The 26,883-nt window shown below is 41.6% G+C and overlaps 1 protein-coding gene across 2 annotated transcripts in view; it reads left to right on the top strand.

Annotated features, from left to right (window-relative positions):
* Positions 1 to 7,703: 7,703 nt before the first annotated feature.
* PIP4P2 (phosphatidylinositol-4,5-bisphosphate 4-phosphatase 2) overlaps positions 7,704 to 26,883 on the top strand; it is a 32,349-nt gene continuing 13,169 nt past the window's right edge. Inside the window, exons 1-2 of one of the 2 annotated variants that reach the window (XM_087706876.1) lie at positions 7,704 to 7,897; positions 21,273 to 21,421. In XM_087706876.1, the coding sequence (XP_087563002.1) occupies positions 7,792 to 7,897; positions 21,273 to 21,421 (255 nt within the window). In that variant the 5' untranslated portion in view covers positions 7,704 to 7,791. The remainder of the gene's footprint in view (positions 7,898 to 21,272; positions 21,422 to 26,883) is intronic. The other variant, XM_087706877.1, reaches the window with a different exon arrangement.

Genomic DNA, 26,883 nt, shown 5'->3' on the forward strand with positions numbered 1-26,883 from the left:
CAACCACTCTGAGAAAGCATTCTTGGAAGGAAAGCCAAGAACAGCTGTGTACGGTAAATGATTTTTGCCTTTGATTGGAATGTATCAGCTAAAACTCCTGAAATCAGTATGTGCTAAAGGGCCCGATATTTTTAGTATAACTGTGCTGGTCTTTAGACTACTAAGGTCTAACCACTAAATGAAGGGGTCCCCTTGGATCGGCACAGATCACAGCATGCCAAAAACTGGGCCGCATAAATAAACAAAATTCCATACACGGGATACAGGCAGCAGCAAAACCACACACCCTCCGGGTCATAGAAAAAGCTCTCTTCACGTAACCAGTCCTTGATGCCCAAAAGTTTGGAGGCCACTGGTTTAATAGAAAGCAATATAGAATCTCCCATTTTAATATTACTTGATGGGTCATAATTTTAAAAAATCTCTAATTAACCTACCTGTAATGTTAAGTGGCTCAGTGGCTACGGGACGCGCTGTCTCAGTGGCTTAGATGCTGAGCTTGTCAATCACAAAGGTCGGCGGTTCGAATCCCTAGCGCCACGTAATGGAGTGAGCTCCCGTTACTTGTTCCAGCTTCTGCCAACCTAGCAGTTCGAAAGCATATAAAAATGCAAGTAGAAAAATAGGAAGCACCCTTGATGGGAAGGGAACAGCTACAAATAAATGGGGACAGTAGAACAGAGACGGTAGGCACGTTGGTGCGCTTATTCACACCCCCTTTACGGACCTCTTAAGAATGGGGTGAGGTCCACTGTAGACAGTTTAAGGTTGAAGCTGTGAAGGTTAGAGGATGTAACAATGGAGTAAGGTAGAGTAATCCAGGCATTGACCACTCTTATTGCTAACGTATTTTCTGCAATCGAGTTTGGAACGGTTTACCTTGAATTTGTATCGATTGTTTGCCCATGTAATTATTGAGGTTGTAGCTGAAGTAGTCATTGACAGGTAAGATGTGGTAACAGACAATTTTGTGTGCTGTGCTTAGATTATACTGCAGGAGACGCAGTTCTAGATTGTCCTAGCTCAAAATTTCAAGTCTGGTGGCATAGGGAAATTCTATTGTGAGTAGAGGAGTGGAGTACTCTTCTCATGAAGTATAGTAATTTAGTACTTTAGGCTAAATATGTATCCCTGAATTGCTCTATTTGATGAAAATGCTAGGCAAATCAGTAACATTTTTCATTCCATTTTAACTTTCAATACTTAAGTGGGCTGACCTACTTCTTTTTTAGCCCTTGTATAGAAATCATGAATCATCCATGGTTTCTTTCTTCACAGTCTGCTTACTGATCATTTCCCAATCTTCTATTGGTTTTGCTTAGAAAAAGAGATAACAATAAGCCATTAGTCTGCCAATCATTTTAAGCCTGTTCACAAAGAGCCAGAATTTCCATCATAAATTCTGACCCTTTCCTAAAGGTAAGGTTGTCACTTATCCATTAATTGCAAAATGCAATCAGAAGCGTTTTTCAACAGCCTCCCCACCCAGGTTCCTTGCAATTCCTTTGTTGTTTAGGTTATTCATCCACAGACTATTAAAGTGGAATGAATTATTCACACAAACTCTTCTTCCACTTCACATTCACCCTGCTTTTCTATATGTGTATATGTCCCATTCATTTTAACAGTTCAAGGCCACCTCTTTCCATTTGCATCCTGGACAGGTGAGCTCTCTTGCCCCTTGCATTTTCAGTTCCTCGCCATCATACAGCCTTGACTAAGGTTGCCTACGGAAGAGTGCCAGGGACTCCAATAAAGAAATTTTGCATAAGAAAAGTGGCCCAATAATTTTTCAAGATAAAGGTAACCTTCGAATTATAACCATTCATTTAACAGCAGTTCCATGAACTCAGGAAAAGTAACATGCCTCGAGCCGTCCTTGAAATTATGACCCTCGCACTATATCTGTGGTCACATAATCACAATTTGGGCACTTGGCAACCAGCTCGCATTTACAAAGGTTGCAGTATCTTATGGTTACTTACATGTCAAAATCTGTGACAGGAAATTACAAACGCATAAATAGAGCTCAAAGCAGAATTGTTCCTTCTGGGGATTATTAAGGGCAAGTATACAAAAGAGATAAAATATTTAATTTTGCACATAATTACAGCAGCGAGACTAGCGCTCACATAATGTTGAAAAAGTGATGCCATGACGACAGACTGCTTGATAATTCAAAAGATTCTTAATTGTGCAGAGATGTATAAATTCACATTGGAGTTAAGAGACAAGGGAGACTCAGAATATTATAGAGTTTGGGAAAACTGGTATCAATGAATAAATAACAGGAACATGAAATGTACAACTTAGAAACATAAATGTATAGATGTAGGAAAAATTAGGAATGTATAAAATGTATTTGAATAACAAAAGGTTATGTTAGTAGTGTCAAAAAAGATTGTAGCTTATATAAACTATTTTTAAAGATATTTGTATTTTAATGTTTTAAATTTTCAATAAAGGTTGTTTTTTTTTAAAGAAAAATCTGTGACTTTCCCAACTGGCTTCCAACAAGCAAATTTGCCAGATTTACTTCACTGTGTGATTCACTTAACAAGTGCAGTGATTTGCTCAACCACTTCAGTAAAAATAGTCATACAGTTGGTCTGGTGATATGACTTGATTAACTACTGCATCACTTAGCAACCAAAATTCCAGTCCCAATCATCATACATTGAGGGCTACTTGTATTCTAGTTAACTTAAAAAACTAGACAATTCAATGAGGTTTTAAAAGGCTGTTTTTTATTTTGTTTTTTGCTGGCTGATGTTCTATCCAGCATAGCCAACGGTGTTGATAATGGGCAGTTGTAGGTCAGTGGTATCCCAAAGAAACTAAATTCCTCATCCCTCACCTAGTTTCTAAGGCAGTGTTTCTCAACCTTGACAACTTTTAAGTCCTGTGGACTTCAATTCCCAGAATCCCCCAGCCAGCATGACATAGCTGGCTAGGGAATTCTGGGAGTTGAAGTCCACAGGACTTAAAGTTGCCAAGGTTGAGAAACACTGCTCTAAGGCGTGCAATCCTTTATGCAGAAATCTACTGCAAATGTTTTCACTCCTTCCAAACTGGTCACATTGCCAAACTTTGACTGCTTTATTGTTTTAACAGATAGAACACATACCCTTTTAACCAATGGTGAGATTCAGCCAGATCGCACCGCTTCGGGAGAACCGATTGTTAACTTTCTGAGCAGTTTGGTGAACTGGTTGTTGGAAGAAATCATTAGGGCAGAGAACCCGTTGTTAAATCATTGGAATCTCACCACTGCTTTTAACATTACTTGATCTGGGCTTCTTTACAACCAATAGAGATGGTAAAACTCTGCAACCTATGTATTCATAATTTCAATGGACTGACATTGATAGAAAGAGGTGCGAGGGAAATGGCAAAATATGCACTGCGATGTCATGACATAAATGCCACATTTTTACATTTATGTTGTATCATGATGCACAAGAACATAAGGGATGATGCTTGCATCGTGCCATCATGAAGTATGTTGAAATTTCTGCTTGCTGCAAAGGTTTGTGTGGACTTGGGAGAAAAAAAAAACCCTCAGATGGTTGCATGCCAAGTTTTTTTTAATCGACTTTGCACATCCTGGTTTCTACTAAGAGAAAACATTATTTTGATCAACATTTGCATGTTTGTTATATCCTATGACTGTTCAGTTCTTTTAGCAGTTGCTCCCTTCAATCTATTCTGCTTTGGGCAGCAGGACAACCTGTTTTTCCAAAACAGGCTCTTTCTGTACAAGACAAATCTCCAGTTCACCACTAGCTTGAAGACTTGGATCAGAAAGCACCCTAGTTGATCCAAAGCAGTCATTGAGCAGCTGTGTAGTGTGAAGTGGGGGAGAAAAATAGCTCTACCACTCCAAGATGCAATTCCTCAATCACACTTGCCAGTTATTGTACAAGCCGCTTCTGAAAATGGGTTAAACGTTTCCTAATAAGAGCACTAAAATCATTCCCAAAAATTGCTGGAACAAAAAATGAACCCTATGGGGTTGCACTGTTTAGCAGCAGGGAGAAAATCAGCTTATAAAATCTCTAATACTTGTGGCCAGGGCCATCAGTTATTCAGGCCGATCCAGGTCTCTAAACTGGGGAGTAGTTCAGGGACCTTTCAAATTCCTTTTTCCCTTCACTGACCAACCCTAACTTTCCAAGTGGTTGCTCCACACATTGGGAGAGGTGGAAGACCAAAGTAGGGGAGAATTCTAACATGTTAAGCCTATCAATTTGTCTAAACCACCCCAGTGCTGGGATTGAGGACTGTCTTCTTGCTGGTGATGTTGAGAAGGTGGAACAGGGAAGCCATCTCTGTAAAGGAAATGGGGATACTATCCCAGCTGCAAGCCATACTGAAAACCATGGAGAAGGGGGGAACTGACACAAGATTGTGGGTTTTTATTGTTCACAAAGTAGAGCAATGGAGAAAGGTTCTATATTTTAGGTGGGGTGTATATGGATTATGTCTGTTCCCCCCACCAAATCCTGACCTGATTGCATTTAATTTGCAGATGTTGTTAAATTAATTAATTATATGAGCAGTTTTGTTCTCTCCAATTTGGGTCAAAGCCTGGTGCCAAAGATAATGATGGACGCCAGACACGAGGTGCAGGTTTTCTAATTGTTTTTTATTTTAGTACTCCAAGGAAAAGGGTTCCTGGTCAAAAGGCCAAGAACCAAGAACAAAGGATTAAGTGAGCTTTATATATTTTCACTAAAGGAGAAGGCAGGACAAGGTGAGATAACAAGAAATATCATCTAATAAACATTTTAGTAATAATTCTACAATTTGTTCTATTGGTCTCTAGCTGTCCCTATTCCTAAGCCTTGGTTAATGAATGTTCCAGGAGTTATCTAATACACATTTCATTTGCTGCAGGCCAGCCCTAACTTTTAGCTGAGGTCTGCAAGTTGTCTAACTACCCATAATTGCTACAAGCTTTACATATGCATATTTCCTGTTGATAAGCATCATTTGTTCTTGCCAGACAGACCCCCACAATTACAGTCTTCCTGATTTACTTTCAATTGTGTGCCATGGCCTTGCTTTCTTTTTTCAGGCAGCCCATCAGTTTCATTCAAATGCAATTAAAAACAATGGCCTTGATTGTACAACCCCATAACAATGGTCCATATATTTAGTTTAGCACTATGTGCCTCCTCAACTTCTGTGGTTGGTTTATAGTGGACTGGATAGTCTGGATGGTGGATGTGGTCGGACTTGGAGGAAGCACAATAGAAAAGAAATGAATAAAAATGCCAAATCCTCTCTACACATCTGGCTGACTGTGTAACCAACCCATAATAATAATCTGCTTACCAACAACTTTCAAATTGCTAATTAGTGTGTATCTGATGCAGTCCCACAGCATCTAGTTGAAAACAAACTCTGTCCACCTGAACAGAAAGGAAATATCTCAAACAGCAGAGGAACAAAAGATCATTTTGGAAAACTGCAGGAGAAGGAAGATCAACTTAAATATAATGTAGTTTGAATGGATTACCAGAAGGCATTTGACTCTTGGATAATCAAGTGCCTAGAAATAACAGGAGTCAGTAGAAATATCAGAAGCTTTATGGAAAGATCAATGACACCTTTGTGCAAAGGTCAGTGACACAGTTGTTGGTCAATAGTGATAGACTGGGAGAGGTTAACATTAAGATTATTCACCTATTCAAAATAGGTGGGTGTGCAATGTAGCAACTACACCAGACAGTTAAAGAAGAAGAAAAAAGCCATTGTAAGCTATATAATTATATGGCCAGTGCATAAAAAGTAGCAGGCTAAGCAGATAATAACAAGACCTGACAATGGCTAAGAGTAGGAAAGTTGCAAAAAATAAGCAGAGGGGTTAATTATGGCTGCACAAGACCAAGCCTTAAGAACAATTGCATACAAAACCAGAACAGAGAAGACAGCAACAGAAAGCAAATGTTGCTTCTGCAAAGAAGTTGAAGAAATAGTGGACCATCTAATTAGCTGCTGCAAGATTGCACGGACTGACTATAAACAACTACATGACAAAGTAGCAACATTGGCTCATTGGAAGATTTACATGAAATGCCATTTGTCTTCAAGCCAAGTACTGGTGGAACCACAGAAGAGACAAAGTAATTAAAAAAATGAAGTAGCTAAAGTGTTATGGGACTCTAAAATTAAAAAAAAATTCAAACCCAAGCAAATACCTGCTATACAACATCCAGACTTGACAACTATTATTAAGCAAAACAAAAAGTGTGAATTTTAGTATTTTAGTACTGTATATGGCAGTGTTTCTCAACCTTGGCCACTTGAAGATGTCCGGACTTCAACTCCCAGAATTCCCCAGCCAGCGAATGCATTCGCTGGCTGGGGAATTCTGGGAGTTGAAGTCCGGACATCTTCAAGTGGCCAAGGTTGAGAAACACTGGTATATGGAGATAGGAGAAGAGAAGAGAAAGAATTGGAGAAAATTTACTGCATAAAGACAACTAGAACAACTTGTGGCAAAAGAAAAGATAGCAATACTAATAGATGCCTTGGGTGCAATCACAAAATAACTGGAGCACAACTTGAATAGTGCACTGAACGGCACTGAAAAAAGTGACATTACTGTTTTTCAGAGTTATGGTTTTTGCAGCATCCCCATGAACATGTGATCAAAATTCTGAAGCTTGGCAACTGTTTCATACTTACTATCATTGCAATGTCTTGGGGTCATGTGATCTCTTTTTGTGACCCCCTGACAAGCAAAGTCAATGGGGAAGGCCAGGTTTTATCTAATAACCGTGTTACTAATCAGGGGTTGCCGCAAAAAAAGGGGGAGTCAAGCTATTCTCCAAAGCACCTGAGGGAAAGACAAGAAGCAATGGGTGGAAACTAATCAAGGAGAGAAGCAACCTAGAACTAAGAAGAAATTTCCAGACAGTTAGATCAATTAACCAGGGGAACAACTTGTCTCCAGAAGTTGTGGATGCTCCAACACTGAATTTTTTAAAGAAGAGATTGGATAACCATTTGGGTGAAGTGGTGTAGGGTATCCAGCCTGAGCAGGGAGTTGGACTAGAAGACCTCCAAGGTCCCTTCCAACTCTGTTATTCTTTTCTTTTCTATTCTATGTTCTATTCTATATTCTATTCTATTTTAACAACTGCAGTGATTCATTTAACAACTGTGGCAAGAAAAGTCGTAAAATGGGGCAAAACTCAACAAATTTCTCACTTAGCAACATACATTATTATGGGCTCAGTCCTGCTATTAAGTAGAGGACTATCCTGTCCTTGGAACAGTGACCACATTTTTAACACCACCAAGCAGCAACATCTGCCTATCCCAGATCCTTGAGGAGAGCTGGATAGGTGAATTAAAATCCCTGTCTAAACATCTGGCTCACTAGGCGACCAAGCATAATAATGTGCTTCCTGATTAAAAGCAATCCAGCAAATGCGTGCTGGAGATCCGGGCAGGCACTGGGCCAGGGCCATATTTCTCTAAAGTGCGTACAGCATCCTCGTCCTCCTCTCTCCCTCCCAACTTCAAGCCATTGAAGCGCGGCGGGAGCGAGTCCTCCTCGGAGTCGCCCCCCCCCCTTTTCATTGATTAACTTATACCTTCCAAGCCGGCAGGCGGGCGAGCAGGCCTTTCCCCAGCCCTCCCCTTTGGACAGCGCTCCGCCCGGCGCCTTCCCTCCCCCGCTCTCCGCTGCCTGCCGACGCGCACACTGGCGCAGCGGGGCTGAGAGGCAGTCCGGCCTCTTCTTCCCTTGGCTCCCCCCGTTTAGTGCGAGGTTTCATGGCTGCTGACGGGATGGACGAACGGTCCCCGCTGCTGTCAGCGCCCGGCTCGGGCAATGTGACTCCGACGGCCCCGCCGTATTTCCCGGACAGCAGTCCGAGAGGTAAAGCGAAGCCTGCTTATCTCCCCCCCCCCATCCCCTTCCATCCTCGCCGCGGGTTTTTTTCCTGCCTTGCCCGGCACGTTGGCCACAAACTCCCTTTCCCGGCATCGGTGCCAAGTTCGAGGGGGATGAGGAATAAGACCGGAGGGGTGGATGGACTGGTGGGGAGATTAGTGGACGCGCTTGGGGTGGGGTAGGGGGAATAATTCGGTGGGTCTGTTTCGGGGATGGGGAAACGAACCGTCTCCGGGGGGGGGGTTCGTGTTACTTCCCGGCTTAGGACGGCTGGATAGTGAATTTGGGGGGCAGGAGGGGTGCGCGTGCGTCTCTCTTCGCCCTCCCCCAGCATCCCTGCCTGCTTTGTTGATGGCGGGGGAAGAATTGGGGATCGGAGCTGGGGGGGGGGGTGCATTGGCTTGAAAGGGGGCGGGGACGCCTTTGCTGCGGACAGGACTCCGGTGTCCTTGAGGCAAGGCTGATGCTCCCGAGCCTCTTCCCGTTTGCATAGCTTCCCCCTCCCCCTCCCCAATTCTGCTGAATCAGGGGCTTCTCTTGAGAAAGCAAGGACAGGTACGCAGTGGCCAAGAATTGGCGTATGTGTGCGTAAATAATACGTCCCCCCCCTTTCCCCCCCACCCGGCTTCTGGCGAGATACCACAGAAGAGAGCGGGTGGAGGGTGTGTGTTTGTGCGGGGAGGGGGTTGCTTGCTTTGCGACCCGCACGGTAAGAAGCAGAAAAGCTGAATCCCGGGGGCTGGAGAAGATTAAGAGGGTGTTTGAAAGCCTTCACACGGTTGGGGGCGTGCCTTTTAACGTGGGAGTATTTGTAGTAAGCGGCTTTCTAAACCAGACTGTTTCAGTATTATTGCAATGCTCAGTTACGGGGGGGGGGGGTTCCTGGGATCTGGGGTCCCCAAGGCAAAACTCCCCATAGGCCCCTAAAACTCCTTTGGGCAGTGATCACCAACTGGTGGTACGAGAGAAAATTTTGGTGTTCTGCAGAAAAATTATTTGCATTTTTTATATTGCACTAAACACTGTTTATCTTTTTTCAAAGATATTTCTATTCCGCAGGATTTAAAATTATGAATTTAGTGGTCCCTGTGGTCCGAAAGGTTGGTGACCCCTGCCTTAGAGTACAAAGGAGTCTGTTTTCTTTCTTCAAAGATTGTCCTCTGCTGCTGGTACTGTAGTAATTGATCATACTTGGTGATCGTATGTAAAAGTGATAGGGAATAAAAGGGTATAAGGGCTAATATAGTACACTCACACCTATTCCCTTCTCTAGTCAGTGCCCCTTTATAAAGATGAGATTGGCTCACAGCATGAATTTGGTGTATTGCTCTTAAGTGGGTTCCTCCATATTAAGGTAAAGGCAAAGGTTCCCTTCGCACATATGTGCTAGTTGTTCACAACTCTAGGGGGTAGTGCTCATCTCAGTTTCAAAGCCGAAGAGCCAGCACTGTCCGAAAAAGTTTATGTGGTCATGTGGCCGGCATGACTAAACGCCAGAGGCGCACGAAAAGCTGTTATCTTCCCACCAAAGGTGGTTCCTATTTTTCTACTTGCATTTTTACATGTTTTCAAACTGCTAGATTGGCAGAAGCTGGGACAAGTAACGGGAGCTCAGGGAGCTCAGTCCGTTACGCAGCACTAGGAATTTGAACCACCGAAATGGCAACCTGCCTGATTGACAAGGTCAGCATCTTAGCCACTGAGTCACTGCGTCCCTTGTTCCTCCATATTAGTTAGTTGTAAACTACGAGCAGTTGAAGTTACCCATGAGCCCAATGACCAGGTTTCATTGTTGTCCTTGACTTACAACAACAGTTGGGATCAGAATTTCCATTGTTAAACAAGATGGTTGTTAAGTCAATCAGGCTTAAGGGAATCAGACTTCTCCCATTGACTGTGCTTTCCAGAAGCACTCTGGGAAGGTTGTGAATGATGATCACATGACCCCAGGATGCTACAACTATTATAAACATGTCCCAGTTGCCAAGCGACCAAATTTTGATCCGCTGACTATAAGGATACTGCAATGGTTGTAAGTTTTTTCAATGCTGTTGTAACTTTGAATGGTCACTGAACAAATAGTTGTAAGTCAAGGACTACCTGCATACAACAAATCATAAATTTATCACATGCTCTGGTATTCTACAACACAACAAATCAGAAAAATGCATTTTAGCAGAGCAAAAAGAGTTGATCATGTCGGGAATGATCAGAATAAAAAGGAGAAGGAAGGAAGGAAGGAAAGAAGGAAAAAGACTAGATAGAAGCCATATCTTACTCCCAGAAGCTTTCATGCTTCTCTTCTTGGAATTGGGAACTGAGACCAGAAATATAAAACCGCATGAGCCTTTTGAGGGAAGCCTACATAATCTTGGAATGCTCTAAGAGGATTATCTCTTTTTCTTCTTCTTTGATGTTGCTCCATTTTTGATTTTCGTAACCAGTTTTGCTTCAACTTTTTTTTTTTGCCTTGGCTTAATATATTCCACAGCCCAGAAAGACTGTAGAAAGCTACAAAAAGCCTTTGCTTGTTGCAATCCATGTGACTTTGCCCATGTGTTTCCCCTGGCAAGAAAGATCAAAATGTCCTGACCTCTCTAGAAGCAAAGGCTGATAATGATTAATTATTGGTCAGAGCTTTTTATTTATTGTCATAACACAAAGATGAATCCACATTGGGGAATATTTACAGAGCAAAAGTTCATTATTTGAGAAACTGAGCAGAGGGTAGAACTCGAAGGAAAATACAAACAAGAAGGTAAACCCTTCCCTGGTAGCACGGAAAATGTTCTTTCTAATAAAACTCGGACCCATTTCTTCTGGAACTGGTTTACAAGGCCTGTAATGCATAGTTCTCAGTTTCCAGCTCAGATGATGATCATCATCTTGTAGGCTACCCAACTCTCAACTATGAACAGTTCATATCATCAAAGAAGTTATAATAAAATGAATAAAAGATGAACAATAAAGATTGTTAAAGATCTGGGGGGGGGAAATGTTGGAAACCCCATTCCAAAAGGCAGGCACAGCGGAAGCATATTTCTTGGTTCTGGATGGATGATATTTTTTTAAGACCAAGACAATTCATTAAAAGCAATAATTGAAATCTGCTAAAATAAAATGTAGGAATTCTTGCAGGAAGTTCTAGTACTTCCTTTGCTTGACAACATCTTGGCTGAAGCCATGCTTTTTCTGTAATTATTTCTAGTTATTTGGAACTTGCTTTAATTGTAGCAGCATTATCTTGGTGTGCTCCAATAATGGGATTGCTAATATTGTAATGAAAGTGTGTGGAAATGGACAAATAAATGTCAATCCATTGTCTCTTTTCATATGATGTTGTAGCTATAATTAGTTCTGCCTTGTAATAGTGTTCAAGGCTTTCTTTTGTTCAAATAGAGATCCTGCTGATAGCTACAGGTATCGTACCATGAGAATGGGACCTACTAATAGGGTTTTGTGGATTGAGCAGATTACAGTGTGAATCATTGGCCCAGCTTGAACTTTTTATTTTATTTGGATTTTATTTGAAGAATGAAGTTGGTTGAAATCATCAAACTAGTTTGATAAAATTCAGTTCAGTGAAACAATGCACGGGCAGAAATCCTTCAGGTTATTTGAGTCATACTATATTTGATTCATTTTAATTTGAAGAAATTATTCAGTCAAAACACCTTCAAATTAACATTTGAAACTTCATACAGCCTTAGCACTGAGTAGATTTGGTGGCTAAGTATGAAGGAATGTAGGGTTGACCTTCAGGAATGAGCCAATTGTTAAGGGGGATTTGTAGAAAAGATTACATAGTCCAGAAAAAGAAAGAATGAGAAAGAAACTCTAAATAATTCCCCCTTTATTTTGTTTAGTATAAGCTGGATAGAGAGGGATCTTAGACAGGCTTTCAAGACTGCGCTATTTTACCTAAGTACAATAAAGAGCTTTCCTGAAATCCCAACAGGGTCTGTTTGTTGGCCTGGTCTATCATGAAGGGCTGACAATGAGATCATTACTGTAATGTGTTTGGGTGTGGCTTAATACAGGGGTGCCAAACTCGATTTCATTGAGGGCCACATCAGAATTGTGTTTGACCTCAGGGGGGCGTGTTTGTGTGGCCAGGATGTGCATGGGTGTGGCCAGTTTGATATCACTCATCAAGGTTCCGTTTTCAGCCGTGACAGCCTCCTCAGGCTCTGTTTCACTGGAAGAGGGTGCAGGAGGCTGTCACAACTGAAAATGGAACCTGGGAGCCCCCCCCCCCCCCCAGCTCCATTTTGTGGGCAGAGACACCGCAGGTCGGTCCTTCACTGTTTCCAGGGCAGCTCCGTAGGCCAGATCTAAGCACACCATTGGCCAGATCTGGCCATAGAATTTGAGACCCCTGGCTTAATATGTTAGCCTCATCTAGCCACTGTATCCTGCTAAACACACTTGTTGGCTTAATGCTTTTTGTGAATCCAGACACTGTTGGCTTACTTAAAAGAGCTAAAAAAAGATATGGTTGATGGCTGTCCAGATGACTTTTTGTTGTTCCCCACGGTAATCAGCACGAAGCAATCTTTAAATCATTTGCTGGGCAGTAGAGATTAAAGCCAGTGATCAAAATCACTGAGAAGATATTCTTGGCAAGGATACAACATTATTTATCAGGTCACTGGGTGATATGGTTTCTGTCTCTTTAGTTTCTGTACTGATCCTATAGGCAGGCACATTGGTGGATTATTCTTTGAAATTATGTCTGCGTTGAAGCACACCCTACCTCTTGCATAGCCGAGGGCCAGCTTGCACTTTAGCTATGTATTGTTTTTTTTAAGGCTGGCTACTTCAGTTTTTTTACCTGTGTGTTAACAGATGCTATGGAATATTGTGATCACTGCTCTAATTGTAAGTGTAGCTTAATTTATCAGGCTTGACTAACGGTATAAAGAAACAGTAATCTACCCTTAAAATTTAAATGTCAAGGAAGGTGAAAGTTGCCAAATATTTTTCCACAGATGCACTCCTACATAAGCTATGAGTAACCTGAAGCCTATCTCCTGATCGAAAAATTCAAATAAAAATTAATAAAAATTAAATTAAAACAAGCCGATTCACATAAAGGTAAGGGTTAGGTTTAGGGTTAGGGTTAGGTTAAGGGTTAGGGTTAGCTTTAGAGCGTTAGCGTTAGCGTTAGCATTAGGGTTAGGTTAAGGGTTAGCGTTAGGTTTTTCGTTACTTTAACGGTTAGGTTTAGGGTTAGGTTTAGGGTTAGGTTAAGAGTTAGGTTTAGGGTTAGGTTTAGGGTTAGGTTTGGGGGGGTTAGGGGAAGGTTTTAGCTTTATTTTTACATTTTTTCGAACTTTTTCGTCGCGCTGTGATGACGTCACAGCGCGCTTTTGTCGAGCGCGATTTTGTCCTACGCGCTTTTGTGGTGGAACCGAAAAACTATAGTTTTCGTGCACATTCAATGATCTACAGATCTCACTATGAAGTATTTGTATTTATTAAGCACAATAGCCACAGCTGGTAGTGGTATCATATAGTTGGTGCATCATTGAATCTATGTAAGTGCTGACCCTGGTGAGGCAGACCAGGAAACAGTCAGACAGTCCATTGTTTCTCATCCTTGGCACCTTTAAGATATGTGTGGACTTCAACTCCTAAAATTGCACAGACAACCTACACAAGCAGGGAAATTGTGGAAGCTGAAATCCACAATCTTAAAGGCACTGAAGTTAAGAAGTACTGAGATAGTCTCTAGAATTGAAAAGTAGGAGGAAAATACCTTGATTCCTACCTTCTGAGGTAAGCCGATTTCCTGGGTAGATACCACTACTTTCTTATCTGCAATAAAACAATATGCGACAATGGCAAATATCTGTAGCTCGGATGTAGGAAGGTTCATTCTCTGAGTTTGTGGGTTGGTTTCCAAACGTTTCATCACCAGGCTAGATAACATCTTGGAAAAACTGAAGATGTGACTTAATCTGGTAACAAAACATTCTTAAATCAACCCACAACTCAGAGAATGAATCTTTACCCTTGTAAAGCAATATATCTAGCAGGATCAAATCTGTGAAGAAGCTTCTTCTGTTACTTAGTTCCTGCACTTTCAGGGGTTAAGTTTTTGGAGCACTGAGATTTATTGCTGTGTCTAGCCTGAAATCTAAGAACAATTGAAAGTGCAAAAGGCTGGGTTTACTGGGTTAATTTCCTTTGGTCAAAATATCCCTGGAAAGGCATTGTAGTTCTTGGATTTATTCCCAAGTATGGGCATTGTATAGATATACTGTATATCATATATTTGTTTTATTGATCAATTTACTGTACTGGATTTATAAGGCAAACAATGTGACTAGATGTGTACATCAGAAAAACAAAAGATTCACATAATTAATATGTGAATATGTGCTATATACAATATAAATTCCAAATACAAAATGGTGAAGGAACACAACAGTAAAAACAACCAAAAGGGGACACACCTCACTCCACTGAAGCCTAATCCCTGGAGAAAAAGGCAGGTTTTAAGGGCAAACAGAGCGTGTCTTTGTTGGGGGGGGGGAGTTATCTAGAGATAAATATTTTTAAATATTTTCACTTCATAATATTTGTGTCACTGTCATTTTTCCTGTAAAACCACTTTTTATTTTGCTTGCTTTTACATTCATGTACTTGGAATGCTTACATACTGTATATGAAGCTCAATATTTCACTATGAAAATATCCCTTTGCTTTTCAGAGATGGATTCATTATTTTGGACCACTTTTGGTGGTTGCTACTGCTGATTTAGGGTGGCGGTAGAAAATTCATAATGACTGGAATAATGATGCAAAGTAGACATGATAGAATATGTGTGTGAGCAGGATCAAATATTCTTGGGTTTCTTAAAAGTAATGAATAAATCTAGTTTAGGAATAAATCTTGTTTAGAGATTTAACTTGCATTTCATGCATATGTTCCTCTAGAACAGTGGTTCTCAACTTTCCCAATGCCGCGACCCTTTAATACAGTTCCTCATGTTGTGGTGACCCCCAACCATAAAATTGGTGTCTCGGTTCCTAAGACCATCGAAAATACGTGTTTTCCGATGGACTTCGGCAACCCCGGTGAAAGGGTCGTTCGACCCCCAAAGGAGTCCTGACCCACAGGTTGACAACCATTGCCCTAGAACACCACTTTGGTCGCACTGACCGATGATCTCTGGAGAGCCAGGGATGGAGGTTATTCCATCCTAGTGCTCCTTGACCTCTCAGCGGCCTTCGATACCATCGACCATAGTATCCTTCTGCGACGGTTACGAGAGGTGGGAGTGGGCAGCACCGTTTTTCGGTGGTTCTCCTCCTACCTCTCGGACAGGTCGCAGTCGGTGTTAGTTGGGGGAGAGAGGTCGACCCCTAGCCCCTGAAATATGGGGTTCCTCAGGGTTCGGTCCTATCTGCCCTTCTGTTCAATATCTACATGAAGCCACTGGGTGAGATCATTCGACGGCACGGGATAAAATACCATCAATATGCGGACGATACTCAGTTGTATCTGTCCACCCCGTGCCAACTCAGTGAAGCGGTTGACATGATGTGCCAGTGCCTGGAGGCTGTCAGGGTCTGGATGGGAGTTAACAAGCTTGTACTCAATCCAGACAAGACCGAGTGGCTGTTGTGTTTCCCTCCCAAGAATTTGGCCAGTATTCCATCACTCAGGCTGGGGGGTGAAAATTTACGCCCCTCAGACAGGGCACGCAACTTGGGAGTCCTCCTGGACCCACAGCTGACCTTAGAACATCACCTGTCGGCTGTGACCAGGGGGGCATTTGCCCAGGTTCGCCTGGTGCACCAGTTGCGCCCCTACCTGAACACTTGCGACAGTCACTCATGCCCTCGTGACCTCAAGACTGGACTACTGCAATGCGCTCTACATGGGGCAGCCTTTGAAGAGCATTCGGAGACTACAACTCGTCCAGAATGCAGCCGCGCGAGCGATTGTGGGTGCACCTCGGTACATCCACGTTACACCTATCCTCCGCGAGCTGCACTGGTTACCGATCGGTCTCCGGATACGCTTCAAAGTGCTAGTCGTAACTTATAAAGCCCTTCATGGTATTGGACCTGGGTACTTGAGAGACCGCCTGCTGCCAATTACCTCCCACAGACCCGTTAGATCGCACAGGGTCGGCCTCCTCCGGGTTCCGTCTACCAGCCAATGCCATCTGGCTACCACCCGCGGGAGGGCCTTCTCTGTTGCAGCTCCGGCCCTTTGGAATGAACTCCCCGCAGAGATTCGGACCCTCACCCCTCTCTAGGCCTTCCGGAAAGCCGTCAAAACCTGGCTGTGCCGGCAGGCCTGGGGTTGATGAGTTCCCCTCCCCTCTCGACTTGTATGGCTGTATGACTCTTGTGTATTTTAATTACGTGTATTGTTTTTGTATCCCCTTTCCCCTTTTGAGTTGTTCGCCGCCCTGAGTCCCTCCCGGAGAAGGGCGGCATACAAATAAATTAAATCTACAATCTACAATAGAAAATAGTATCCATTTTTGCCAATTGTTGAGTTCCAGAAATCTCAAATGGGAAGATTATGGGAGGCAGATTAAGCTATTTCCTAGGCCATTTATTTTACATTTTTGGTGGATGAGGTGAAATATAGCAGCTTTAAGCAATGATTGTCGGTCTGTGATAGCAAACCTTTTGGGCTTAGCATGCCAAAGATTCAGAAAATGCCTCCGTTGATTTTGCTGGCATGTCACAATGCCCGCTCCAAAACAAGAGAGAAACAATTGTTTACCGTACATATTATTTTATTTTATAAAATGTACAATCCAATCATGTGTTCAGGTTTTGATCTCCTTCTATTGACAGGTCCCTGGGACCTACCCAAGAAAGCTCTGGGTCTTATGAGACCTTGTTTCTTGAAGCATCTTTGTAGAATGCTCTTCCGTGGCCTCTGGAGCCTCCTAAACTCCAGCGGTTATGTGAGAGCACAGCTGTTTCACATGACTTTGGAGGGGGTTGTCTGGAGGTTGCATGAGAACCCACAGCCCATTCTCATGCACCCTCCTCAAATTGTGCAAAAATGGGTTGTGTTTTCGGGAATAAGTGTTGTTGGGTGTTGGTGAATGCTGGTAGGTCACCCGAAACATTGTAGGTGTCACTGTTGACGCCTGTGTCATAGACATTGTCATCCCTGTTGTAGGCTCTTGATAACATTATTTCATAGTGTGTTTAATGCAAAGGCAATGGAGGCAGGAAGAGCAGGATCCTCCCTCATGCATCCCAGAAGGGGCAAGAACAATGTAGTCATTCCGCCATCCTTCCAGATGGAAACCAGGCAGCTCCAATTTCCTCTCCTCCTCTCATTTTGCTGAAGGGGGTGCCATCTGCAGCTGCCCAAAGCACCTGCTCACTGATATGACTGTTCCTCCCTGCACTCAAGTTCCCGTCAATTTTCTCATAATGCATTTAAGGGTTAATTGAAGCAGTGCTGTTAAGGGACCCCCAAGACATTAAGAGGTTTAAAAGAATGATTGCAGGGGCTATGCTAGTTGAGGGAAAAATACGGTTTCTTTGCTACTGGTAGTCATGTAGGATTTCCACTTAATTATTCAAACAGATTAGGTTGTTGGCAGAGAAGTAACCATTGATATGGATTTGGCACATTTGAGAATCGGACACAAAGGGTATCCATATGGGGAAAGCCTACATGTGTGTGTGGGTGGAGGAGTGATGTTGACATGAGCATCATGACTGTCATGCAAATAATAGAACTTAGGTTTTTGCTACATATGCTATGATCCAAGTACATAATTGTGTCATTTGCCCAGTGGAGTCACAAATCCTGTCATTTTTTTTATATTCTGTCTTGATGCACCTGATGGATGGAACTCTCCAACTAAAATTGGAAGTATAGCAGCTGTGGTTTTTCCTGTCCATTTCCCCCATACTTTATTTCCATTTTCCTCTTGATGATTAGGATTCAAGGTCTAGACAAGGGGGGGTAGGTTTTTCTTCAGCTGCATTAACAACAACTGGCATCTTTCTAATACAAAGCAGCAAAACCAAATCTTCCTTTGTCTTTTCCAGTTGCAGAGCAATGGATTGTGTTGAATATACAGTTCGTCCTCAACTTACCACAGTTCACTTAGTAACTATTTGAAGTTGCAACAGCAGTGAAAAAAGTGACTTATGACATTTTCCTCACTTCTGACAATTGCAGCATCCCCATGGTCAGATGATTGACATTTGGATGCTTGAGCAGCTGACTCAGTTGTGATGATTGCAGTGTCCTGGGTTCATGTGATCACATTTTGCAACCTTCAGACAAGCAAAGTCAATGGGGAAACCAGATTCACTTAACAACCATTTTACTCTTTTAACAACTGCTGTGAGTCACGTAACAAATGGGGAAAGAAAAGTCATAAAATGGGGCAAAACTCACTTAACAAATTTCTCACTAAGCAATATACTAATATTGCTTTTTCTTTGCTACTGGTAGTCATGTAGGATTTCCACTTAAAGCAGTGTTTCTCAACCTTGGCAACTTGAAGATGTCCGGACTTCAACTCCCAGAATTCCCCAGCCAGCTGGCTGGGGAATTCTGGGAGTTGAAGTCCGGACATCTTCAAGTTGCCAAGGCTTAGAAACACTGACTTAAAGCTATATACACTTAGCAATTGTGGTGGTAAGTTAATGATTACCTGTATTGTGTCTGACTAGAGCAAATCTTCATGGGAAAGGAAAGTTTAAGTGGAAATAGGTGTGATATTCTATGGATCAATGTTGGCTTTTGTGAGTGTGAAGCCAAAGAGAATATAAGTTTTATAACAGCAAATCTTCCATAAGTCTTGAAGTGCTGAATAAGACTCTACTCTCCTTGACTTGTGATCATGAAAGTGTTCCACATGCTTTCTTGGCTCTAAGGTCTAAAGGCTAGAAGAAGTTCTGTTTTTCTTTTCCTTCACTGAATTCTCCATTTATTTCTGGAAATGTGACTGACGTCAAGAAGGGGCTATAAATCTGTGCATACACCAGTACTAGGAAGATAGCTTGAAGCTTATTGCTCTAAGGACACATGAGACTTGCGGAAATAAGGCCTTTTGGAAATGACTGGGAAATAGGAATAAACATTTCCACAGCTGCTAGTACTATGTATTGTCTGACAGTGTAAATATTTTGCAATGTAGGGACAAATCTTGATGTATAAATACTGGAAACGGAGTAACTTACGTTTATTGGTTTATCCCAGGGAATTCCTTTGAAATGCTACTAACTTAGGAGCCTCTCAAAAGTTTATTTCCTCTTTAAATGATGGTCACAAGATTCCTTACTTTTGAACTAATCCTATGCTTGGGTTTATAATCTGCCTTTGAGTCATAAAACCAAGTGAAACTGTTGTTTTCAATGGCATTCTTTATATCTTGTAGCAGTAGATGAGATGGAGTCAGCAGCTTTCTGTGCGAGCTAAGGCCTTCTGACTTGTCATTTTTAAAATTGTAGCAGTAGATGAGAAGGAGCCAGCAGCTTTCTGTCTGAGCTAAGGCCTTCCAACTTGTCATTTTTAAAATTAACCGTTTTTAATTATTTCAAACTGGCTCAGTTTATAAGCACCAGAGCTCAGATGTTGATAGCTTTGCCCTTTACTCAAAAAGTCTGATATTTCAACACCGACGGTGCTTGTAATGGAAGATATGTGTGAGTATGTGAGAGAGCAAGACTATATGAAGTTCATCCATGTGTACACGCACAAGTGAACAGAGAAGAGGAAAAAATCTTGTGTAACATTTCATGTCTGACCAAGTCCTCACTTCCATGATGGCAAATCTTTATTGCAGTTCAGAATGCTTTCTTAAATTCTAGATGTATCTACAGTTGGGGGAAAAATTACTAAAAACAAAGCAGAGTGAGGGAAATGGCAGGGCAATGTGCTAAGAGAACATTTTTGTTTCTTTACACTCTTTTCCCAAAATGAAACTATTATTTCCTATCTGAGTCAAAGAAAGAAAGGGACCTTAACGGAGCTCCTCAAATTTTGCTTGATGGAACTGTTGGACACAGTTGTCATATGTACAAACCAGGAAAGATTTGATTGAAATTAAAGATCTCCAACTGATTTTCTTGAATTTTAATCAATAGACATTTCAAAGAGCCAGCAAATATTTGAGTCCAGCTCAGGAAAGCAAACAGTAATCCAATGAACTCAGCAAGTCTGTAAAACTAAGAATTGGGATGATGGCCTGGGTTTAAATTCGTCTGCCATCTGTTGGAGAGGAGAATGTGTGTGTAAGGAACACATCCTTCTCGGGCCAAATCCTTTCTTTGCATATTTAAAAGTGCAAAGGCATATGTAATTTTAAAGTATTTTGCAAATTTAGCTCAAAGGGATTCTTTGGGCATATGTCACCTTCTGAAATCCAAGGCTAAAAGGAAGCAAGCCAAGTTAGTCCTTTTCTGTATACCACCAGCTAATTACTGTGCTTGTTGAGCATTGTCTCTACTAATAGATAAAATAATGCATTTTTCATTGCAATCATTTTGTCCTCGATACAAACTAGGGCTATAAGTGATATTGATGCAGAATATTAATTTCAGATCTAAACCCAGATTTAGACACATGTTACTTCAGAGTTGCAAAACTGGTATGATACAGCTGTTTTTTCTAATTTTGATATCTGTTAATAAGGACTAGAATTGCCTGGAGTTTATTTTATTAGAGGTATCAGGTACTGAATGTTTTTTGACAAATGGTAGCTTTTCAGAAAAGCTTATAAAGAAGTGGCTGTCGACTTCTGGGCAGCAGTTATATTTATATTTTGCCTTTTTTCTCTAAAGCTATATCAGGATGTTCTTTCTTTCCATAAGCTACCCTTTCTAATCTTCAAACCCATAAATCCCAAGTTCATTTTTCTTTTTTTTTCTGCAAAAAAATCATAAGGGATGTCCAGGCACTGATAAATGTAAATCCTTCTCTAATCAAGTTAATTTTGGCATCTCTCCTAGTTCTGTCATCTTCACCAATCTTTACTCCATTCTGAGTATTTCAAAATTTTCCATTTCTGCACATATAATATTCTGGCCTCATATATAAAAACATTCTTCCAGGGCTCTTTCCTAATTGACTATCTATTAATGGCAACAGGAAAAGTTTTGATTTCAATCGAATGTTCCTCTTTAAAATTATTTGTATATTCATATGTATTTCAACTTGGAAATTTCTGACTTTTTTTTTTACAGATAATGTATCCTGAAACAATGGCACTTGAGTATTAAGGTGGATGATTCTTTGAATGAAAGGACGGTTGAATTAACTGCAAGGGCACATGAGCTATTAGTTCTGTATTCATTGTGTGAATGACTTTTAGATGCTTTGTCACAAACATGTCTTTTCTTTCTATAGCAGAACTCCCGCCACCTTACACTGCCATTGCTAGCCCAGATGCCGCTGCTATTCCTATAATTAATTGCCGTGTGTGCCAGTCAGCAATTCATTTGGAAGGGAAGCTTCACCAACATGTGGTCAAGTGCACAGACTGCAATGAAGCTACGGTAAATGGATTTACAAGTTTCTCATTCTATAACATGCAGTTTATGGTAATCAAGAATGCAATTTGGGGCATGTCAAATTTTTCAACTTTCAATTTCCAAATATTAGAGGTGTTCAAAAGTTATGACTTGCCTTGGGGATTATAAAGATATTTTGGTTACTTTAATATAATTTAGATGTGCTTGTTAAGTAACTACATAAATATCATAACTTTTTAATATTTTGTTTGTTTCATTTACAGGTGAAACTCGAAAAATTAGAATATTGTGCAAAAATTCATTTATTTCAGTAATGCAACTTAAAAGGTGAAACTAATATATGAGATAGACTCATTACATGCAAAGCAACATAGTTCAAGCTGTGATTCGTCATAATTGTGATGCTTATGGCTTACAGCTCATGAAAACCTAAGGTGACCAGATTTTCAGATTGGTAAAGAGGGACACCATTGATGGGGGCGTGGGGGGGGTTGATTAAAAATTGTATATTTTGTCAAAAGGTCACCCCAGGACACTGAAACCATCATAAATACGAATCTGTTGCCAAACAAAATTTTGATCACGTGATCATGAGGATGCTGCAATGGTCGCTGTGAAACATGGTCGCAACTGTCGCTAAGTGTGAAAAATGGTCATCAGTCACTTTTTTCAATCCCATTGTAACTTTGGTCACTAAATGTTTTCCCCCTCCTCGAGACACCTCACTTCTTCCTTCATTCGTCTTGCTTATCTACCTTCATCTTATCCGTCTTCTACTCTTTCCCTCTCTTCCTTCCTTTCTCCTTCCATCCTCTCTTCTTTCCTCACTCACTCCCTTCCTCCTTTTCTCTTCCTTCCTCCTTCCATTCTTTCAGCTTCATTTCTTTTGCCTATCTACCTTCTCTGTCTTTCTGCTCTTTCCATTTCTCTCTTCCTCTTCACTTCTGTTCCTTCCTCCTTCCATCCTTTCACCTTCCCTCCTTCCTATTTCTTCCTTCTTCCTTCCTTCTTCCTATCTACCTTCACCTTCTGTCTTTCTGCTCTTTCCCTGTCTTCCCCTTTCCTCCCTCCCTTCTTTCCTTTCTAGTTCCATCTTTTCTTCTTTCCTCTCTCCCTCCCTTTTTCTTTCTTCCTTCCTTCCTCCTTCCTCTTGCCTATCAACTTCATCCTCTTTGTCTTTCTGCTCTTTCCCTCTCTTCTCCTTTTCTTCCTACCTCCTTCCCTCTTTTCCCCCTCCCTTCTTCTTTTTCTTCCTTTCTTCTTCCATCTTCCTCCTTCTCCTTCCTTCCATCTTTCCTCCCTCCATCTTCTCCCCCCTCCCTTCTTTTTTTCCTTCCCCCCTCCCTCCTTCCTTCCTCTCCTTCCCACTCCTTGCAACTGCAATCGAAACCGCAGACAGGGAAAGAAAAAGAAATATCCTTGTAGCACAAAACCCACCTTTGCATGGTTGTAAGAACATAGGTAAAACAAAACAAAAAAAAGCACAGCGTCCCTCCGCCCTCTGAATGGGACTCAGCGTGACTCCGATCTGAATACAAGGAGCTGGGCGGGGAGATAAGCACCTTCATTTGCATTCTCTGTTACCATGATGCTTTGCAAGGAATATTTGCAAGGAACATTTTGCAGATTTTTCCTTTCGTGCTTAAAAAAAAAGAACAGGACTTTTTTAAAAACGCCACAGAATGAGCTGTCCTCCTCCTCCATCACTAACAGCTGGGGGCTCAGAAATCGGAGCGAAAAGCCAGTCCTCCATCTCTTCCCTCTTCCTGGATTCACTCCGAAGTTTAAATCTTCCTTCTGTGCATAAACACTCCCTCCCTCTCCCTCTTCCCCCGTCTCTCTCTGTATCTGTTTGTCGCTCACTCTCTGTGTAGCTCTTTGCCTCTATCTCCCTCCCTCCCTCTGTCTCTCTCTCTGTCATTCTCTGTGTGTGTCTGTCTCTCTCTGTCTCTCTCTCTGTGTCTCTCCTCCCTCCCTGTGTGTGTGTGTGTGTGTGTGTGTGTGTATCCCTGCCCCCGCGGATGGGCTCCGGACTAGCAGAGCCTCCTCTTCCTCCTTTTTAACCAGGCGATCTTTGGCTGCTGCACAATCCCAAGGACACGCGCTGCCCGGTTTGCTGAATCCGGCGTGGCTTCAGAGAAAGAAGCCGTGCGAGAAAGCCACCCCCCATCCCCGTTGCCTGAACGTTTGAATGAAGGAGGCTGCAGGCTCCTTTGTCCTCGGCTATGCAATTTTCTTTCGTTCTCTGCTGCCCGAACGAGTGAATGAGGCAGAGGGAGAATGAAAGGAGATTGCGTCCCTTCTGTCTCCCCGTTGCTCAGAAAAGCAACTCTGGGAAGGTCCTTTGGTGGCGGCAGGCATCCTAGAACCTGCCTGCTAGCAAAGAACCTTCCCAAAGTTGCTTTTCTAAGCAACGGGGAGACAGAAGGGACAAAATACCAGCTGGCTGGGACGGGTATACAGGGCTGGAGGTGGGGCAGGCTTACTTCCGGGTCCGGTCACAAAAATTGGGACTTTTTAAGAACGCCCCGGGACAAGGGACAAATTGTGAGAAAGCATGATTGTCCCGCGAGAATCAGGACGTCTGGTCACCTTATGAAAACCCCAAATCCACAATCTCAGAAAATTAGAATGTTACATGCAATCAATAAAACAAGGATTGTACATAGAACATTATCAGACCTCTGAAAAGTATAAGCATGCATGTGTACTCAGTACTTGGTTTGGGCCCCTTTTGCAGCAATTACTGCCTCAATGCAGCATGGCATGGAACCTGTCAGCCTGTGGCATTGCTGAGATGTTATGGAAGACCAGGATGCTTCAATAGCAGCCTTCAGCTCGTCTGCATTGTTCAGTCTGATGTCTCTCATCTTTCTCTTGGCAATGCCACATAGGGGTTCAGGTCAGGTGAGTTTGCTGGCCAATCAAGCACAGTAATCCCACAGTCATTGAACCAGGTTTTGGTGCTTTTGGCAGTGCGGTCAGGTGCTTGAAGTCCTGCTGGAAAATGAAGTCAGTATCCCCATAAAGCTCGTCTGCGGAGGAAGCATGAAGTACTCCAAAATCTCCTGGTAGATAGCTGTGTTGACCCTGGACTTAATGAAACACAGTGGACCAACACCAGCAGATGACATGGCTCCCCAAATCAACACAGACTGTGGAAACTTCACACTGGACTTCAAACATCTTGCAGCATGTTCCTTTCCATTCTTCCTCTATACTCTGGGTCCTTGGTTTCCAAATGAGATGCAAAAGTTGTTCTCATCAGAAAAGAGGACTTTGGACCACTGAACAACAGACCAGGTCTGATTTTCTTTAGCCCAGGTTAGACACTTCTGACGTTTGTTGTTCAGGAGCGGCTTGACAAAAGGAATACAACATTTGAAGTCCATGTCCAGGATCTGTCTGTGTGTGATGGCTCTCAATGCACTGACTCCAGCCTCAGTCCTCTCCTTGTGAAAGTCCCCAACACTTTTGAATGGCCTTTTTCTGACAATCCTCTCCAGGCTGCGGTCATCCCTGCTGCTTGTGCACCTTTTTCTTCCATACTCTCCCCTTCCACATAACTTTCTATTAATGTACTTTGATACAGCACTTTGGGATCCAACTTATTTTGATCCAACATCCAACTTATTTTGCAAATTACCTTTTGAGGCTTTCCCTCCTTATGGAGGGTGTCAATGATTGTTTTCTGCACAACTGTCAGGTCAGCAATTTTTCCCATGATTGTGATTCTTACTGAACAAGACTAAGAGACCATTTAAAGGCTCAGGAACCCTTTGCAGGTGTTATGGCTTAATTAGCTGATTAGAGTGGGACACCTTGAGCCTAGAATATTGCACCTTTTCACAATATTCTCATTTTCTGAGATTGTGGATTTGGGGTTTGTGGATTTGGTATAAGACATAATCATCATAATTATGACAAATCACGGCTTGAACTATCTTGCTTTGCATGTAATGACTCTATCTCATATATTAGTTTCACCTTTTAAGTTGCATTACTGAAATAAATGAACTTTTGCACGATATTCTAATTTTTCGAGTTTCACCTGTACATGCCATTACAAGAATCACTTGTGTGAGGACAGCCATAGTTATATTTTTAGTAGGAAACAGTAGCTTCAGTATTGTTTGGGCTTGGAATAGTAGGATTTGCTTTTGTTCTTACGGCTGATGTTAGGTATATTTCAGCGATTAGTAAAGTCTGTGAGAGAGAGTTCTGTCAAGGGATGTAAATCAAATCGTAGTTTGATTTTCCATTGATTTCATAGGAACTATGTTTGTAAGATTAGTTTGAAAGATCTAGCATTTTTGTTGCACCATAAAAGTACAAGAAGCTCAGCCACTTTCCTATATATGTGGAATATTACAACATATGTACAAAACAAGGTAGCGTTTTCATCATTTCTCCCTGATCCCCTCGTCTTCTGATGTTTGTGGTTCAGTGATCTGATCAGGTCTTGAGTTCCATCTCTTTTTCTGTTCCATCTTCTCAGAGAACAAGGAGTTTTAATTACGGTAGGTGTGTTGTCTGATAGTATACAATACAATAGCAGAGTTGGAAGGGACCTTGGAGGTCTTCTAGCCCAACCTTCTACACTTCCTAGGCAAGCGGTTGGACTAGAAGACCTCCAAGGTCCTTTCCAACTCTGCTATTGTATTGTATAATTACCAGAAAACACACCTACCGTAATTAAAACTCCTTGTTCTCTGAGAAGATGGAACAGAAAAAGAGATGGAACTCTTATGATAGGAGGCTCCCCAGATTGCAGGAACAATGAGCTCACCAGGTCCTTACAAGAAGATAGGGACAGAAAAGGATGTGTTGCTTTCATCAATCTTCTTCTATATTGTATAGATGAATTTAGCTAAGGGAAGAGGGGAATTTTCTTCATTTGGGAGTGTTACATGAATTTGGAGGAACATGGAAGAAATCAAAAGGAGTAGTTGTTGGATAGATTGTTCCTAAAAGAGAATGTTTTCAGTATGATTCAGGAAGAGGAGTAATAATTAGCTTCAGTTGCTGCACAAGAATTTACGTTCTGAGTCAGACAGTTGTTTTAGAAATGGAAAATAGTATGACCAATAATAATGCAAATAACCCTGTTGTAATCCAGTGTTTATTTGTTATGGTTATGTTCTAAGCTGGCTAGCCTAAATAACTGGTTAGTCTTTGAGTCTCTCTCTGTATATGTGTTTCTACATGTGTATGTACATGCACACATATCCACATAAATAGTTTGTTCAAACTTCTTTTAGCAGAATAACTATTTTTCCTCTGTTGCAAATGTTTTCTTTTTCTTATCATAATTGCATTAAAAACATTTATACCATTCTGTTAATTATCAAATAAGAAGACTTATATTATTGGATTAGAAAATAATTGAAATCATTAGAAAGTCAACATCAAATATGTCATTTGAATCTTTCTTGATTTTTGGTTGCAAAAATATTTTGTTTATTATACTATATTACATTGTTCTA

This window comes from Thamnophis sirtalis, unplaced genomic scaffold (genome assembly GCF_051295495.1).
Source record: "Thamnophis sirtalis isolate CommonGarterSnake01/CBP01778 unplaced genomic scaffold, rThaSir2_p1.2 scaffold_2, whole genome shotgun sequence".
Taxonomy (NCBI): domain Eukaryota; kingdom Metazoa; phylum Chordata; class Lepidosauria; order Squamata; family Natricidae; genus Thamnophis; species Thamnophis sirtalis.